Genomic DNA, 15,816 nt, shown 5'->3' with positions numbered 1-15,816 from the left:
GCCCTGTGTTTCTCTCATTGTAGCCATATCACTGTCAGGACTTGAATATTTTATTCGTCATCCACATGGCTTCCTTCCTCACTTCACTCTAGACTCATTCTGTATTCCCTCCTCTGAGAGGCCTTCCCAGGCTGCCCCTTCTAAAGTTGCCCCAGGGAATTCCCTGGTGGTCCAGTGGTTAAGACTCCGTACTCTCACTGCCAAGGGCCCAGGTTCAACCCCTAGTCGGGGAACTAAGATCCCGCAAGCCGTGAGGTGTGGGGGCAGGGGAGGGGGAATTGCCCCAAACTCTCTAGTCTCCTCTGTTTTATTTTTGCTTTACTTCAGAATCCTTAGGACCATTTTACATTTTCTTGATTGATTGATTGATTGATTGACGTGGGATCTTAGTTCCTTGACCAGGTATCGAACCCCTTTCCTTCTGCATTGAGAGCACGGAGTCTTAACCACTGCACCACCAGGAAAGTCCATTTATTTATTTATTTTAAATTGAAGTATAGTTGATTTACAGTGTTGTGTTAATTTCTGCTGTTCAGGACAGTGATTCAGTTATACATATATAAACATTCTTTTTCATATTCTTTTCCATTATGGTTTATTACAGGATATTGGATATAGTTTCCTGTGCTATACAGTAGGACCTTGTGATTTATCCACTCTATATATAATTTTTTACATCTGATAATCCCGCACTCACACTCCTTCCTTCCCCCATCCCCCCTCTCCCTTGGCAGTTACAAGTCTGTTCTCTATGTCTGGTAGTCTTTTTCTCTTTCGTAGATAGGTTCAGTTGTGTCATATTTTATTTTATTTTATTTTATTTTTATTTTTTATTTTTTTGCCGTATGTGGGCCTCTCACTGTTGTGGTCTCTCCTGTTGCGGAGCACAGGCTCCGGACGCACAGGCTCAGTGGCCATGGCTCACAGACCAAGCCACTCTGCGGCATGTGGGATCTTCCCGGACCGGGGCATGAACCCGTGTCCCCTGCATCGGCAGGCAGACTCTCAACCACTGCACCACCAGGGAAGCCCAGTTGTGTCATATTTTAGATTCCACATATAAGTGATAGCATATGGTATTTGCCTTTCTCTTTCTGATTTACTTAGTATGATAATCTCTGGGTCCATCCATTTTGCTGCAAATGGCATTATTTCATTCTCTTTTATGGCTGAGTAGTATTCCATTGTATATACATGCCACATCTTCTTTATCCATTCATCTGTTGATGGACATTTAGGTTGTTTCCATGTCTTGACTATTGTGAATAATGCTTCTGTGAACATAGGGGTGCATGTATCTTTTTTTTTTTTGTGTGGTACGCAGGCCTCTCACTGTTGTGGCCTCTCCTGTTGCAGAGCACAGGCTCCGGAGGCGCAAGCTCAGCGGCCATGGCTCACAGGCCTAGCTACTCCTCAGCACGTGGGATCTTCCTGGACCAGGGCACGAACCTGTGTCCCCTGCATTGGCAGGCGGACTCTCAACCACTGTGCCACCAGGGAAGCCCAGGGGTGCGTGTATCGTTTTGAACTATAGTTTTGTCGGGATATATGCCCCAGGAGTGGGATTGCAGGATCATATAGTAGTTCTATATTTAGTTTTTTGAGGAACCACCATACTGTTTTCCATTGTGGCTGCACCAACTTACATTCCCACCAACAGTGTAGGAGGGTTCCCTTTTCTCTACACCCTTTCCAGCATTTATTATTTGTAGACATTTTAATGGTGGTCATTCTGACTGGTGTGAGGTGGTACCTCATCATAGTTTTGATTTGTATTTCTCTCATAACTAAGGATGTTGTGCATCTTTTCATTTGTCTATTGGCCATGTGTATTGGGTTGGCCAAGAATTCCTTTGGTTTTTTAAGTAAAAATAAAGGACATTTTTCATGTTCAAGAACTTTATTTATTTATTTATTTTTTTCAGACAACCTCAATGGTATTTTTATTTTTTTTATTTTTTTTATTTTTTATTTTTTCAAGAACTTTATTGAACAGTGTATTCACCCTTTTGTTCCACTACCTTCTACCATTTTTCAGGCAACTTCATAATTCCACCTTCTCAAAACTTTTTATCTTTTTGAGCAAAGAACTGTTCCAGGTGCCTTTTACAGTCTTCAGGGAACTGAATTTTTTTCCATTAATAGAATTTTGTAAAGACTGAAATAAATGGAAATCCAAAGATTCAATGTCTGTTGAATATGGCGGATGAATCAGAACTTCCCAGCCAGGCTATAACAGTTTCTGCCTGGTCATCAAAGAAACATGTGGTCTTGTGTTATCCTGATGGAAGATTATGTATTTTCTGTTGACTAATTCCGTACGCTTTCGTCGAGTGCTGCTTTCAGTTGGTCTAATTGGGAGCAGTACTTGTTGGAAATAATCATTTGGTTTTCTGAAAAGTGCTCATAATAGAGAACTGCCTTCCAATCCCACCATATACACGTCACCTTCTTTGGTCGAAGACGGTGCTTTGGTGTGGTTCGTGGTGGTTCATTTTGCTCGCCCCATGATCTCTTCCATTCCACATTATTATACAGTATCCACTTTTCATTGACCATCACAATTTGTTTTAAAAACAGAATGTTTTCATTACATTTCAGTAGAGAATCGTGTGAGGAAATATGGTCAAGAAGGTTTTTTTCACTCAACTTATGTGGAACCCAAACATCAAAGCGATTAACATAACCAATCTGGTGCAAATGACTTTCAGCACTTGATTTGGATATTTCGAGTATGTCAGCTATCTCCTGCATGGCATAATGTTGATTGTTCTCGATATCTCAGTTTGATCGCTGTCACGTTTAAGTGTTCTACCTGATCATGGAACATCATCCAGCGAGAAATCTCCAGCACAAAACTTTGCAAACCACTTTTGACACATTTGATCAGTCACAGCACTTTCTCCATACACTGCACACATCTTTCCTTTCTGTGTTTCATTTGCGTTTTTACCTTTCTTGAAATAATAAAGCATAATATGCCGAAAATGATGCTTTTTTCTTCCATCTTCAATATTAAAATGGCTGCAAAACAATTCACCAATTTTGATGTTTTTTTCTTTAAATGCACTCTGATACGACAGCTCTCATTATACAATCTAACAAAATTGTTTCGAATGAAGTTAAAGACAACTAAGCACAATCAGAGCCATCTTACGGAAAATACCGAACGAAGTTTTTGGCCAGCCCAATTTTTTTTTTCCCCCGTTGAGAAATGTTTATTTAGGTCTTTTGCCCATTCCTATTGATCACTTATTTAGTTTCTTTGTGAGAATATGACTCCATCCCTGAAACATGACCTCCTTTTCATTTCATCCAAAAATATGCCTTTTTGACATATTTATTTTGAACTAAAGGAAATTAAGAAGCAGTTAATGCAAGAAAGGCACTGTGTTCTCCTCCTATTTGCCTAAAAGCAGGACGTAAATTTACAAAGGACAAAAATTAATCACGAGAGACAACTTTAGACCCTTATTAGCCTGGAGACAACACAAGAGGATTTACATAACAAACTTTGCTAACTAGTGGCAAAAAACAAAATTCATCTGATTAAATTTGAAGATCTAATTGGCTCTATTGAATGATTCATGTATCAGGGACCATCCCATCTAGCGATTAGAAAGGAGTTCCAAAGGGCTACAGAAAGGGAAAGGTTTTTAAGGGCAGAGAGGGGGGTGAGACAAGGAGGTCATAAAGAACGAATTTGTGAATATTGATAAAGGGAAACCTCACTAATACGTGGTCAAGAGGCCAGAAGGGGAGCTCTCAGGAAGTACCACTGAACATCAACTACAGGAAGAATTGTCAATTATAAACTCCAACAGAAGAATCATCAACAGGAAAGAATCATCAGTTACAGGCTCCAACAGGAAAAGATGTACATCGCATCTCCTACAAGAAACCTAGTACCCCAGCAACTCCACCAATGAGAAACACTCATTACCCTAAACTCTCGCTTTTCTCCAATAGACTTTCTTTCAAAATAATGCCTACTGACTTCCTCCCTTTTTCTGTAAAATAACATCCCTCTCCTTTGTTGGACTTGCCTATGGTTTTTGCCATTGCTTACTTGTTCTGATTTATAATTCTCTGCTATTTCTGAATAAACCCATTTCTGCTGGTAAAATAACTGTTTTATTTTATTATTATTTTTTAAAATTAATTAATTTATTTTTGGCTGCATTGGGTCTTTGTTGCTGTGTGCTGGTTTTCTCTAGTTGCGGTGAGCAGGGGCTACCCTTCACTGTGGTGCACGGGCTTCTCATTGTGGTGGTTTCTCTTGTTGCAGAGCACGGGCTCTAGGAGCCTGGGCTTCAGTAGCTGTGGCACATTGGCTCAGTAGTTGTGGCTCACGGGCTGTAGAGAGCAGGCTCAGTAGTTGTGGTGCACGGGCTTAGTTGCTCCGTGGCATGTGGGGTCTTCCCAGAGCAAGGCTTGAGCCCGTGTCCCCTGCACTGGCAGACAGATTCTTAACAACTGCACCACGAGGGAAGCCCCTAACTATTTTATTTTTAAGGTCAACAGATTATTTCACGAAGGGCACTCTCCTTTGGGAGATAAAAAGCGTCTAGCCGGCAGATTACCTCACTAGTGCTGGCCAGGAAATTCAGACTGACTGGTTAAGATTACATTCTTAGGAGAAGCTAAAACTGCAGTTAGGTTTGATATTAAGTCTTAAGATTACATTCTTAGGAGATTACATTCTTAGGAGAAGCTTACATTAAGATTACATTCTTAGGAGAAGCTAAAACTGCAGTTAGGTTTGATATTAAGTCTTGCTATGCTGACATGCGTTTAGCACAAGTGACTCCATTTGGGGCCTGTTGTCTCTTTTTTTTAACATTAGCTCTTACCCAACGTTACTTTCCCACATTATTTGGCATCCCTAGCGACTCAAGTACTTTTTCCTTTCTTTGTCACACCTCAAATGTATTGTTCTTTGTCGAAGGTAATATATAAGATTGAATTCTAAGCCACTTCTTTTTCTTTTTTTAATGTCCTAAATTATTTATTAGGTAAGAATTTTACAAACATTACTTATATTAGCAGTAACAGTGGAGCCGGAGAGTAACTGCACCTTCTCCAAACTTGCGGCCCTTTCTAAGGCCGCGGTTCTTTCTGCCTGCAGATGTCAGCCCTCACATCTCCCTGTGTCTAACTCAATTCTTTGAGTTACTCAACCCTGTCTCTCTCATGTATGTATAAACATGTCAATAAACACCTGTTTGTTTTTCTCTTGTTATTGCCTTTTGTTACAGAGCTTGAGCTGAAAAGGTAAAAACTGGGTAGAGGAAAGTTTCCCCACCTACATCTCCAAATACTTTACAATGCTGAAGAACTGCAGACAACACTCCCCTGCAGTCCGCCTTCGGCCCCTTTAAGAGGAAAGGAATCCCCTCCCTTCACTCTTGAAGCCTGGACGCCTTTTCCCAGCCTCCCTCGAGGTGCCTAGGGCTTTTGCTCCGCGGGGGCGGATGAGGAGTGCCCCTTCCCGCAGGCCTGTGGAGTTATGGGAACTACATTGCCCAGAACACACTGCACCAGAAGAAGAGCAGTGTTGCTTCAATGAAAGACCAGGACAGGGGCATTTCCGGTCTTAGGAAGCGTGTCAGGGCTGGACTTCCGGCTACTTCCTGGTTGAGGCCACTTTTGTTTCCCTCGGACTTGTTTACCGTGTCACAGACTGTAGATCTCTGAGTAGAGGTAGGGACTGCTGCTCCCGGCCCCGCTCTGCCCACAGAGTCCGATGGCGGCAGCGGCGCTGAGGAACCCGCCTCAGGTAAACGCTCGTCCTGCGGGCCCTCACCGCCCTCCCCCTACCAGACACGGAAGACCCGAGTGCGGGGCGCCTGCTCACGTACCCGCAGCCCAGGCCGCGGTGTCCAGGAAGATGGGGTCCCTATTTCTCACAGAGAGTGTGATGGCGCGTGGGAGAGGGTTACAGGCGGAGGTACCGGCATGTATAAAGGCTTTGAGGTAAGACTGAGCCGGGAGGCTTCTGAAAACTTGGGGTCCAGCCTTTGTTTTTAGGGGACAATGAGTGTGAGGGGGAGTCACGCCTGGATTGGCAAACAGAGGGACCTGGGAGCCATGGAGAGTTGTGAATGGAAGAGGGACACAGTCTGTATTAGGGTTTTATTTATTTATTTATTTTTTGGCCGCACCACTCGGCATGTGGGATCTTAGTTCCACAACTAGGGATAGAAACCAAGTCCCCTGCAGTGGAAGCGCAGAATCTTAACCACGGGACTGCCAGGGAAACCCCTATATTAGGGTTTTAAAAGTTTACCTAAAAGCTGCTCAGAGAGGGAACAGTCGGAAATGTGCGTGATGAGAATAGTGAGGCACAGATAAGTAGAGTCCTTGTCTAGGGTCAGAGATCTGGTAATAGGCAGCTCTGAAGACTGAAACACAGAGGTTAGTAAGTTAATCCGAAGTCACCTGGTTCCAGGGCTGGGTGGGGATACGGGGGAGTCCTGTGCACATGGAACCCAGCCATGGTTCCTTCCTCTTCCCACATATTCTGGAGGTTAAAAAAGAACTTAGGGAATTTACACAAGGAAAGAGAGTATGTCCCAGGCCCTCACTAGTCCTGACATCAGCGGTATAGTGTCTGAAATTTGGTGTCTTGAGGCACTTCCCGTGCTGATTTCCTGTCTCTTGCCTGTGGGGACCCTGGCAGTACCCCAATGCAGGCCAATCGGTAACATAGTGGTGTTCCTATTTCTGGCAACCAGTGTAAACATATGGTGTGGGAGTTATCTCAGGAACATATAGCAGCATGAGCAAATGCTCAGTGTGACTGAGTTGGGAACAGGGTACAGTAGGTCTCCATTCTTTCTGTTAAGAACAAAGAGCAGGGAATCAAGAATCAGGCCTGTAATGTGGCTGCCTGAGAATCTGGGCATCTATTACGGAGATAATGGGAGATTTGTATAAGAGAAAGGAGTTGGTCTTATTTAGGTTTAAAAGGCTCCACCTGGCTACACAGTGGAGACGAGATTATGGGGTTAAGGCAGGTGGCAGGGAATTCAGGAGGAAGTTACTGCTATAATCCAGATGAGTGTTGATGGACCAGAGTTATGACCATGGAGGTGGGAGAAAAGGTTGGATTCCAGGTCCATTTTTAATGAAAGAGCTGAGTAGACTTTGGATGGTGTAGGTGAGGGAGAAAAAGGAGGAGCCAGAGATGATCCTAGAGTTTTTCATCCTATCAGCTGAAAGGATGGAAGCTCCAACAAACTGGGATGGGAAAGTTGGTGGTAGGTTAATTTTCCTTGGGAACATCAGAAGTTTTGTTTTGGTCTTGTTAAGACTCTGAAAAGTTTCAGAGAACAGTTAGTGAAGTGGGCAGTTGGACACACAGGTCTGGAAATCTGGAGAAGGCTTTCAGGAGGGAGACTTCCAAAAGTGGTGGCTATTATGTAGACCAGGGTAGAGCTGTGGGTGTTGTTTAGGAAGGGAATGCAGGTTTTATTGACAACGCTATTGGAGAGTCAGAAGGACTAGGTTGCATACTAAGGAGTAGTTTTCTTCCTTGACACTATTGGGGTTGCTGGACCTCACAAAAAGAGACTAGGGAGAGGGGTGATAGTGGAAATGGTGTGGATTGATCTAGCAAGTAGCCAAGGCTTCCATGGGATGAATGGACTGGAGATAGCTGCTCCTATGTCCAGGAGGCATAGGAGTAATTGAGACAAGATGACACTGAGGCAGGGCTCCTGCTAATTCAGTACTGTGTGAATTCACCAGGATTTGGTGGTGAGCTTTGATGGGTTGTAGGATGTTTCATTCTTGCTAGTGAATAAGATCTGGGGCGAATATGGGCTTGGGAGAGTCACTGTGCTGGGCATGTGGGACTGGGCATTTAATGAAGTTTGGGTGGAGAGCAGAAGGTTGTGGTGGCTGAATGGACAGCAAGTGCAGCATGGAAGTGGAAGAGGGTCATGGATATCTGAAATTCACATGTGGCTCTGGGTGGTTAATACTGAAACAAAGATCACAGGCAACATCAATCATCAAAGCAGCATTGAGAATTTACCTGGCTGTGGGATCCATCAGAGGATTGGGGTTGTACTAAATCATGTTAGTAATTTTCAAGCACTCTTCTGGATGCCGTTTGCCAAGTACATGGGTGAGTCCAGGGAGATGTCTGTGGTGTGGGGCAGGAAGGTGGCAGAGCTGGGGAAGTGCAACTGTGGGGTCTGAAGATGTGAGAGATGTGTCTACACAATGATGTGCACAAGGGGAGAATTGTGAGCTGACGGTCCACAGGCCCTGGAGTTGGGGCCTTAAGGGTGAAACATGAGCCCAAATTTGTGTCTTGGAGGCACAATCTGGGAGGCCCCAAGGGAATTGCTTGGCAGGCCCAGAGCTTAGATGGCATTTATGTGCTGCTGCGGCCCCCCACCCCGCCATCTTTTGTTGCTGAGCACAGTAATCAATGGAACCCTGAGGAGAGCATGGGCATCAGTGGCACCAGGGCCTGGTATCTCCTTTGAGGTGGGGAGCTTTGAAAGAGGATGATCGTGGAGATGTATGAGGAGTTGGATTGTGGGTTCTCAGAGAATATTCGTAGTTTCATTTGTACTAATCATGACAGGGTGGTGTGACCTTTCAGGACATTGCCATGTACTTCTCCTGGGAGGAATGGGGCCTCCTTGATGAGGCTCAGAGATGCCTGTACCTTGAAGTGATGCTGGAGAACTCTGCACTTGTATCCTCGCTGAAGAGTAAGTCCCTTACTCTTTTCCTTTTCCCCCTTACTCTTCCCAGTGACCTGGACTAGGCTCTTTCTTTCCTCCCTTCCTTTTCTTCAGAGGATGTTGTCTTCTTCTCACATGTGGACCATGGGAACTGCTTCCTTGCCTAGCTTTCTGAGTAATTGCTGTCATAGCCAGGGCTGCGTTGTTTACACTGCTTTCTCCTTTCTTTTGTAGCTTAATATCTGCTGTACTGATCTCTAATAGGTAATAATTTGAGGTATATAATCTTGTAGTGAGCCTAATGAAGTCTACCTTATTAGTGAAGAGCATTTTTCATATAACTGTGGGCTGTTCGTATGTATTCTCTTCACGTCCGTTGCCCATTTTTTAACTTTATTTTTTTTGTTATTAAGTCTTGAATACCTTGTATATTTTGGATGGTAACATCTTATCAGATACATGGCTTGCAAATATTTCCTCCCATTCTGTAGATTGCCTTTTTTTGTTGTTGATTGTTACGTTGTTATGCAGAAGTATCTTCATTTGGTGTAGTCCTAGTTGTTTATTTTTGCTTTCATTGCCTGTGCTTTGGTGATATCCAGAAAAATCATCACTAGGACTAATTTCACAGAACTTTTTCCTTAGTTTGTCTTTAAGGGATTTTACGTTTTTAGGTCTTACATTTAAGTCTTTAATCTATTTCAAGTTAGTTTTTATAAGTGGTATAAGACAGGGGTCCAGTTTCATTTTTTTTTTTACCTGTGGATATCCAGTTTTCCTGACACCATTCAGAATTTACTCTCCCTGCCACCACCACATTTTATGTTTTTGATGTCACAGTTCACATGTTCTTATATTGTGTATCCATTAACAAATTATTGTGGCTATAATTATTCTAATCCTTTTCTTTTAATCCTTTTGTTTTTAACTTTTATACTTGAGTGATTTAAACACCACCAACACAGTATTATAGTAATCTGAATTTTACTACATACTCAGTTTTACCAGTGAGTTTTATATTTTCCTATGTTTTCATGTTTCTATTTATTATCCTTTCATTTCTGCCTGAAGAACTCCCTTTGGCTTTTTTTTTTTTCAAGTTTCAGATATTTATTAATCACTGTAAACCCCAACACAAAACAACAAAGTGATTTCATGCATTTAGAGGGGAAATATTTCCTGGTTAAGTGGAAAATTGTGCAGATGGCTTCTGGAAGACCTTCATTCTAAGAAGCATTATAGTGAAACATTTCATTTAGAAATCTGGAACTTCTTTCTTCAGTTTGCTGTAATCGACATTCACTGAGTAGAACTTGTATTGATCATTGGGACCCAGTTTGTTCCAGGGTTCTGGGTTATTCTTTCTTTTTTTCCTCATTGGCCATGCTGGGTGGCTTGTGGGATCTTAGTTCCTAGACCAGGGATTGAACCCCAGCCACAGAAGTGAAAATGCCAAGTCCTAACCACTGGACTGCCAGGGAACTCCCTGGGTTATTCTTTCTGTCCCAGCTAACATCTGGATTGAACAATTCCAGGTGCAAGACATACAATGCTGCGCCAGTACCTCCCACTCTAATAAATACAAAGAGGGGGATCAAGCTAGGATGCTTCTTGGCCTGACCAGTGATCTGGTGGAGCATGGTTGCAACAGAGGCCTTGAGTTCAGATGGAGAGAAAGAAAAATGTGCAAGGCCCAGGACTAAGTAGTCTCTTTTCCCTTTGGCATTTCTTAGAAGTTAGGTTGAGTGTCAGTGAACTCCCTCAGCTTTTGTTTGTCTAAAGTCTTTCTTTAATTGTGCAGGACAGCTTTGTTAGGTAAAGTATTCTTGTTTGGCAGTTTTTTTCTTCAGTGTTTTGAATACGGTATCTACAGGATATTTGTTCCAGGAGCCCATGTGGATACCAAAATCTGTGGATGCTCAAGTCCCTTATATAAAATGGCATAGTACAGTGAACAGAGTGAACCCTCTATATCTGCAGGTTTAGAATTCACAGATTCAAAGAACCAACTGTATATCATCCCACTCTCTCCTAGGCTGCAAGATTTCTGCTGAAAAATCTACTGATAGCCTTATGAGGGTTCCCTGGGTGAAGGAGTTTCTTTTCTCTTCATGCTTTCAAAATTCTGTTTGGGTTTTTTTGCTTGTTTACTGACAGTTTTGTTTATAATGTGTCTTGGTAATATCCTCTTTGGAATGAATCTGTACATGGACCTATGAGCATCATGAATTGGGTGTCCACATCTCTTCCCAGACTTGGGAAGTCAGACATTATTTCTTCAAACTTTCTGACACTTTTTCTTTCTATCTCTCCTTCTCCTGGGACTCCAGTAATGCAAATATTGTTTTGCTTGATGGTATTCCATAGTTTACCTATGCTGACTTCACTTTCTTCCCCCCTCTGGCTGGATGATAAATGACCTGTGTTTGAGTTCACATATTCTTTCCACTGCTTGACCAAGTGTGTTGTTGATACTCTGTTGCATTTTTCTTTTCATTTGTTGTATTCTTCAACTTCAGAATTTCTGTTTGATTCTTTTTTATGATTCCTGTCTCTCTGAACTTCTTGCTTTGTTCCTGTATCATTTTCCTTATCATGTTGAGTTATCTATCTGTGTTCTCTTGTAGCTCACTGAGCTTCCTTTTTTTAAAAGTTATTTTATTTATTTTTGGCTGCATTGGGTCTTCGTTTCTGCACATGGGCTTTCTGTAGTTGCAGCAAGTGGGGGCTACTCTTCATTGCAGTGCGCGGGCTTCTCATTGCAGTGGCTTTTGTTGCAGAGCACGAGCTCTAAGCGTGTAGGCTTCAGTAGTTGTGGCTCATGGGCTCTAGAGCACAGGCACAGTAGTTGTGGTGCACGGGCTTTGTTGCTCCGTGGAGTGTAGGATCTTCTTGGGCCAGGGCTTGAACCCATGTCCCATGCATTGGCAGGTGGATTCTCAACCACTGCAGCACCAGAGAAGCCCCCTCACTGAGATTCCTTAAAACATTTATTTTGAATCCTTTGGTGGTTCATAGATCTCCATTTCTTTGAGGTTGGCTACTGGAAAATTATAATGTCCCTTTGATGGTATCATGTTTCCTTGTTTTTCATGTTTCTTTTATCCTTGTGTCCATGTGTATATGTGTGGTGAATCAGTCATTTCTTTCAACATTTTGGGGTGAATTTTGGTTAGAGAAATAGCTTCACCTTCATGTGAATGCAAGGGTGCTGGCTGGGTGTGGTATTGTGGTGTTGACTCCAGTGAAGACCCCGGGAATATAGTCTCTGTGCAGATCTGTCAGCTGAGATCAGAGTGGTGAAGACTGTAGGGGTCCTCAGTGACCATGGCAGCAGTAGTATGCAGTGGTGGCAATGGCTTTTGGAGTCTTTGGTGACAAAGAGTGCTGAGAATCCACTGATCTCCTTTTCTCCCATTGAGGATGTTATGGCTAAGGGGATTTCCTTTGGAATCCATGCTGATGAACTCTACAGGATCCTCTAATGTGAAAACTGGGGAGTCTGCTGCTTGTTGTCAGTTTGTTGTCAGTGACAAAGCCTGCAAGGGTCCTTCACAGAGCAGGCCACTAGGGACCATGATGGCACAAGCCCAGTGGCTGACACAAGTAGCTCTCACGTACTTTGATCCTAACCATCCAGGCATCTCTGCTAAGCCAGTTTTCCCAGCGATCCTTTCTGTGCAGTTATTCTCCTTCTTTTGCTCCACTGTGTTGCTGTTTGTCTTAATTGGACACTTATGCTGTACCCCGCATCCACCCCAGGGTTATTTTTATTCATTGATAGCTGTCTAATTGTTTTTGGGAGGGGAATGAATGCTAGTATCTCTTATTCTGTCATCTCACTGACATCACTCACATAGATCTCTTTTCTCTGGTCGTTTTTTGTGCTGAGTTGCTCTGGGACAGTGCTGGCTATTCTTTTTTTTTTTTTGCTGTACGCGGGCCTCTCACTGTTGTGGCCTCTCCCGTTGTGGAGAACAGGCTCCAGACGCGCAGGCTCAGTGGCCATGGCTCACGGGCCTAGCCGCTCTGCGGCATGTGGGATCTTCCCGGACCGGGGCACAAACCCGTGTCCCCTGCATCGGCAGGCAGACTCTCAACCACTGCACCACCAGGGAAGCCCCCTGGCCATTCTTTTGTGCTGTTTTTCTCTTAGGACTTGCATCATGTGTCCCAGGTACTTGCTCAGCTAGGAGTTGGGGGGAGAATCCTGTGTGCATCACAGGATAGACATGACTCCAGTCATGGAAGAGTGGGCTCAGAGGGAGCCTGGCCTTGGTGAATGGCAGTTGGTGAGGGTGTGACACCAGGGCTGTGTGTAAGACCATACCAGAGATCTGTCCCATTCAACCGGTGTTTTGTTTCCATTGCCTGTGTCCACATCCCATTGCCATTTGTTCTTCCACATTGTTGATACTTTGCCAACTTGTCAGTTCTAGTAGTTACCATTTCCACTCTGGCTTCTTTCCAGCAGTAATCTCCATCTCTCTAAACCCCCACATCTCAACCATTTCTTTGACAGGTCTCCCTGTAGTGTTCTCCAACATCAGGCCATACATGCTGTGCTTGGAGATGTGCATATCTCCTTATATTGACTTTCAACAGTATCTACTCTGTTACAGTTGATTTTCATGGGATGGGTACATTCACATTCTTCTACACAGCCTCATGTCAACCAACAGGAATGGTTCTGTAGGAAGCCAATGACAGAGGAGTAAGTTGTAAACCCTACCTCTTTTCCTTCTGTTATACACTGTCTTTGTGTCCTTCCCTTGGTGGGGTTTCCACCATTCGGTGACTTTAGGAGCCCAGCAATGCACAGCAGCCATTTCTTCAGAGTTCAACCTGCTTGTCTTCAAAAGTATCCCTGGACCCATGCCTAGATATGATGGATGCACATTTGTGATGGGCTTGCCCCATTCCTATAATGTCAACATATACTTCACCAGTATTTCTTTGGGTTCAGGTTGCTGCTATGGAGCACAGGATGCAGAGGTACCCTTTTAACAAAGCATTTCTGTAGGAATCTCACAGGCCAGAACTCCCAGTCCAGCTCCATTTTCCCAGAAGGCCCACCCCTGTCAGATGTGTGGTCCAGTCTTTTTTTTTTTATTTTAAAAAATATTTATTTATTTATTTTTGGCTGCGTTGTTGTGCACGGTCTGTGCATGTTCTGTGCACGGTCTTTCTCTAGCTGAGGTGCATGGGCTTCTCACCGTGGTGGCCTCTCCCGTTGTGGAGCACAGGTTCTAGGCGTATGGGCTTCAGTAGTTGTGCCTCGTGGGCTCTAGAGTGCAGGCTCAGTAGTTGTGGCACACAGGCCTAGTTGCTCTGTGGCATGTGGGATCCTCCCGGACCAGGGCACGATCCCATGTCCCCTGCATTAGCAGGTGGATTCTTTTTTTTTTTTTTTTTTTTTTTTTTTTTTTTTTTTTAGCAGGTGGATTCTTAACAACTGCGCCACCAGGGAAGCCCTGTGGTCCAGTCTTGAGAGTCATTTTCCAGTTGGCTGAGCAGCAGGGAACACAACACAGGCAGAAACTCGAGGTGTGGGGCATGTAAAAAATGTTTTTATTTCAGGGCAAGCAAACAACACCAGAAGCAGCACGTGGGAGAAAAACCCTTCTTAGGCAGTGTAGACAAGGCTTCACTTGTGAAGAGCTGCAATTTCCAGGAGTCATGGAAGGCTTTTACCTGCAGGGAGCTTGGGAAGGACTTCCTAGTCTTGTCAGGACACCTCCAGCAACAGGCCACTCACTCCCGGGAGAAGCCAAAAAAAATCTCTGAGTGTGGGGTGACTTGTCGAAGAAGAAAAATTCATTATACCCGGGGAGAATGCAAGAAAGCCTTCAACCCCCAAAACACACTTGATCAGGACCAGGGTGTCCACACTGGAAGACAGTGTTTTGTGTGCCAGGACTGTGGGAAAGCATTCAGGTTCAAATCCTTGTATGTTGTGCATCAGAAAGTCCACACTATAGAAGGGCTTTACATGTGTGGTGAATGTGGCAAATCTTTTAAGTGGAGCTCGACCCTCAGTCAACATGAAAGAGTTCATACTGGGGCAAGGCAGTACAAGTACAGCAAATGTGGAAAATCCTTTAGCTGCAAATCTTTGCTTGTTTATCCCAAAAAAAGTCACATTGGAGAAAAATGATACATGTGTAGTGAATGTGCAGTCTTTTAGCTATAGCTCTATCCTTACTCAGCAACAGAGTATTCACCCTGGAAAATGGCCTTATGTGTGCACTGAATGTGGGAAGTCTTTTACTGATAGGTCTGTCCTCCGTTATCATCAGAGAGTTCACACTGGAGAAACGCCTTATGAGTGTAATGAATGCAGGAACTCTTTTACCTATAGCAAAAACCTCCGTTATCGTCAGAGAGTTCACGAAGGAGATAGGCCTTATGAGTGCAGTGCACGTTGGAAATCTTGTACTGCTAGGTCTGGCCTCCATGATCATCAGAGAGTTCACACTGGAGAATGGCCTTATGAGTGCAGTGAATGTGGGAAATCTCTCACCTTCAGCTCCAGACTTCACTGTCATCAGAAAGTTCACACTGGTGAAACACCTTGTAATAGTAATGAATGTGGGAAATCCTTTAGCAAAAAATCTACTTTCTTTCAACATCAAAGAGTTCACACTGTGTAAAGGCCTTAGCTTTTTAGGAAATATGCGATTGTCCTGTTGATTATAATGGCACTAAAGGAGCCATCTATCTCAATTCAGTGTTGTACAAATGTTCACAGTTAGGAGATCCCCTGTAAGTTTGAGTTATATGAAAGCATGTGTGGCTTCTTACACTCTCTGATCTGCTCAGGGCTCTTGCCAAATTTGAGTCACTGCCAATTTCTATGGCCAAAGACGTTTTACCTTTACTACCTAGCAGGTCCCCACAGTTTGCATCAGTCACCATCCCAGTGTGCTCAGGGAAGCTGACCACTGGTCTCCCATGTAAAGGTTTGTGGATTCCTGTAGTCTCTCATTGATATTCTCCTTACGGCCGTTACTGCAGAGGCGGGAACACAAAGGTAGTGAAAATGGAGATCTGTAGTCCTGGGATGTAGCTTTGTGGCCCAGTCTGTATTCCTGTTGACATGGTTGGAAAC

The 15,816-nt window shown here is 43.7% G+C and overlaps 1 protein-coding gene and 1 pseudogene across 1 annotated transcript; one reads left to right on the top strand and one right to left on the bottom strand.

The window, feature by feature from the left end:
* LOC136140868 (zinc finger protein 814-like) overlaps positions 1–15,358 on the top strand; it is a 53,137-nt pseudogene extending 37,779 nt beyond the window's left edge.
* LOC136141319 (cytochrome c oxidase subunit NDUFA4-like) lies at positions 9,961–10,345 on the bottom strand. The gene is made up of 2 exons (XM_065899511.1): positions 10,178–10,345; positions 9,961–10,065 (listed from the first exon to the last, which is right to left on the bottom strand). The coding sequence occupies exons 1-2, from the start codon at positions 10,343–10,345 to the stop codon at positions 9,961–9,963; spliced, it is 273 nt and encodes a 90-aa protein (XP_065755583.1).
* Positions 15,359–15,816: the final 458 nt, after the last annotated feature.

The sequence above is a fragment of the Phocoena phocoena genome, chromosome 20, assembly GCF_963924675.1.
Source record: "Phocoena phocoena chromosome 20, mPhoPho1.1, whole genome shotgun sequence".
NCBI lineage: Eukaryota > Metazoa > Chordata > Mammalia > Artiodactyla > Phocoenidae > Phocoena > Phocoena phocoena.
The sequence above is the reverse complement of the archived record's forward strand: the minus strand, read 5'-3'. Positions and strand labels throughout refer to the sequence as shown.

Coding starts and splice junctions, on each gene's coding strand:
- LOC136141319 (XM_065899511.1), bottom strand. CDS start 10,345: ATGCTCCACCAGATCACTGGTCAGGCCAAGAAGCATCCTAGCTTGATC. Junction 10,066..10,177: donor ACCCAGGGAGTTCCCTGGCA/GTCCAGTGGTTA, acceptor AAAAAAAGAAAG/AATAACCCAGAACCCTGGAA.